General features: G+C 42.7%; 1 protein-coding gene across 1 annotated transcript; it reads left to right on the top strand.

The window, feature by feature from the left end:
- The first annotated feature begins 232 nt into the window (after positions 1–232).
- Positions 233–1,278, top strand: LOC110706747. Its single transcript, XM_021884703.1, has 2 exons — positions 233–390; positions 537–1,278. The coding sequence occupies exons 1-2, from the start codon at positions 233–235 to the stop codon at positions 1,276–1,278; spliced, it is 900 nt and encodes a 299-aa protein (XP_021740395.1).
- The last annotated feature ends 451 nt before the right edge of the window (positions 1,279–1,729 follow it).

The following is a 1,729-nucleotide window of genomic DNA, read 5'->3' as shown; positions in this document are numbered from 1 at the left end:
AATATATTCTTAATTAAGGGGCGGAGGGAGTGCTACCTACGTTTCACATTATGATAAATGGAATGTCAATTTTACTTGGCAATTTAGGGATTCACACCTGATGAATTTTCGGAGTGGAGCAAATGCAATACAAATAGACTTACTGCTCACAAGGAGCACAGATAGACAAAGTTGCCTAAATTGCAAGGTCATCCCAGGAGAGAGTGTGGTCACCCAATACCGGCTTTTGGTAATGACTATTCGTTTGAAAGAGAAGGGGAAGAAAAAAGGAAGACAAGAGGAGCCAAGGATAAGATGGTGGACTCTAAGGGATGCAAAGGCTAAGGTTTTTACAAAAAAGGTAACTAAGGATGCGGATTGGGATGGAGAGGTGGATCCAAACATGATTTGGTTACGAATGAAGAACTGTTTCCTATGAGTGGCCAAAGAGGTCTTAGGGGAATCAAGGGGAAGAGTTTCGATACAAAGAGATACTTCATGGTGGAATGAATAATTAAGAAAAAAAGGGAATGCTATCAAGCCTTGGGAAAATGTAGGAGTGACGAAACCTTTGCAGCGTATAAGGAGGCTAAGATTAAGGCAAAGACAATTATTCGCCAAGCTATAGAAAAGACTTATCAGGAGGTTTATGAAAAGCTTGACTCTAAGGAGGGAGAAAAGATTATTTATAAGATGGTAAAGAGAAGACAAGAGGCAAGGAAGGATATTGGCATGGTAAAGTGTGTCAAAGATAAGAACCAAATGGTCTTAGTACAAGAGGAGGACATCAAGGACAGGTGGAAGGGGTATTTCGATGAATTGTTTAATGGAAGTAATGGAGTTGTGATAGGAGATACCTCCGTGTGTGATGAAGAAATCAACATGGAGTATGTGCGGAGGATTAGGAGAGTAGAGGTGGAGATTGCATTGAAGAAGATGAAGCCTAAGAAGACAGTTGGCCCTGATGGTGTACCGATAAAGGTGTGGAGGTGTTTCGGTAAGATTGGTATTGATTGGTTAACAAACCTTTTCAACAAGATATGGACGACTATAGGGATCCTGCAAGATTGGAGGAAGAGCACCTTGTTCCCGGTCTATAAAAACAAAGGAGACGCTCAAGATTGTTCTAACTATCGAGGGATCAAGCTTATGAGCAACACTATGAAGTTGTGGGAAAGGGTGATTGAACATCGATTGAGAGCATGCACAAGCATTTCGGATAACAAGTTTGGTTTTATGTCGGGGAGATATACTATGGAAGCAATCCATTTAATAAGACAAATGATGGAGCACTACTAGAAAACAGGCCATTTCCGACGGAAAAAATCCGTCGGATTCACCCTGAATTCCGTCAGAAAACCCGTTTCCGATGGAATTCCGTCGGAATCGGTTGTCGGAAAACCTTTTGTAGGAAAAACAACCTTTTCCGACGGAAGAGAAATTCCGGCATCGGAAATGTTCGTCGGAAATTTCAGACAAATATTGTTCCATTGGAAAAGTCAATAAAAAAAATAAAAAATAAACAGCCCCATCCCTAAACCGTACCCCACCCAGATCCACCACACCAGCCCCGTAACCCACCCAGTTCAACCACCAAAACCCCGTAACCCACTCAGATCCACCACCAAAACCCCGTAACCCACCTAGATCCACCACCACATCAGCCTCTATCCCACCTTCACACACCACCACCGACACCACCAAAAAATAACCCCAACTTCCCAAACCACCACCGACACCAACCCTAAAC

The sequence above is a fragment of the Chenopodium quinoa genome, unplaced genomic scaffold (assembly GCF_001683475.1).
Source record: "Chenopodium quinoa cultivar QQ74 unplaced genomic scaffold, ASM168347v1, whole genome shotgun sequence".
In the NCBI taxonomy this organism is placed as follows: domain Eukaryota; kingdom Viridiplantae; phylum Streptophyta; class Magnoliopsida; order Caryophyllales; family Amaranthaceae; genus Chenopodium; species Chenopodium quinoa.
Note: the sequence above shows the minus strand (reverse complement) of the source record. Positions and strands in the feature narration are given on the sequence as shown.

Excerpts from the sequence above, each read along its gene's own strand:
- LOC110706747 (XM_021884703.1), top strand. The coding sequence starts at position 233 with ATGACTATTCGTTTGAAAGAGAAGGGGAAGAAAAAAGGAAGACAAGAG. Across the intron at positions 391-536 it reads GTGGATCCAAACATGATTTG|GAGTGACGAAACCTTTGCAG; the intron begins GTTACGAATGAA and ends GGGAAAATGTAG.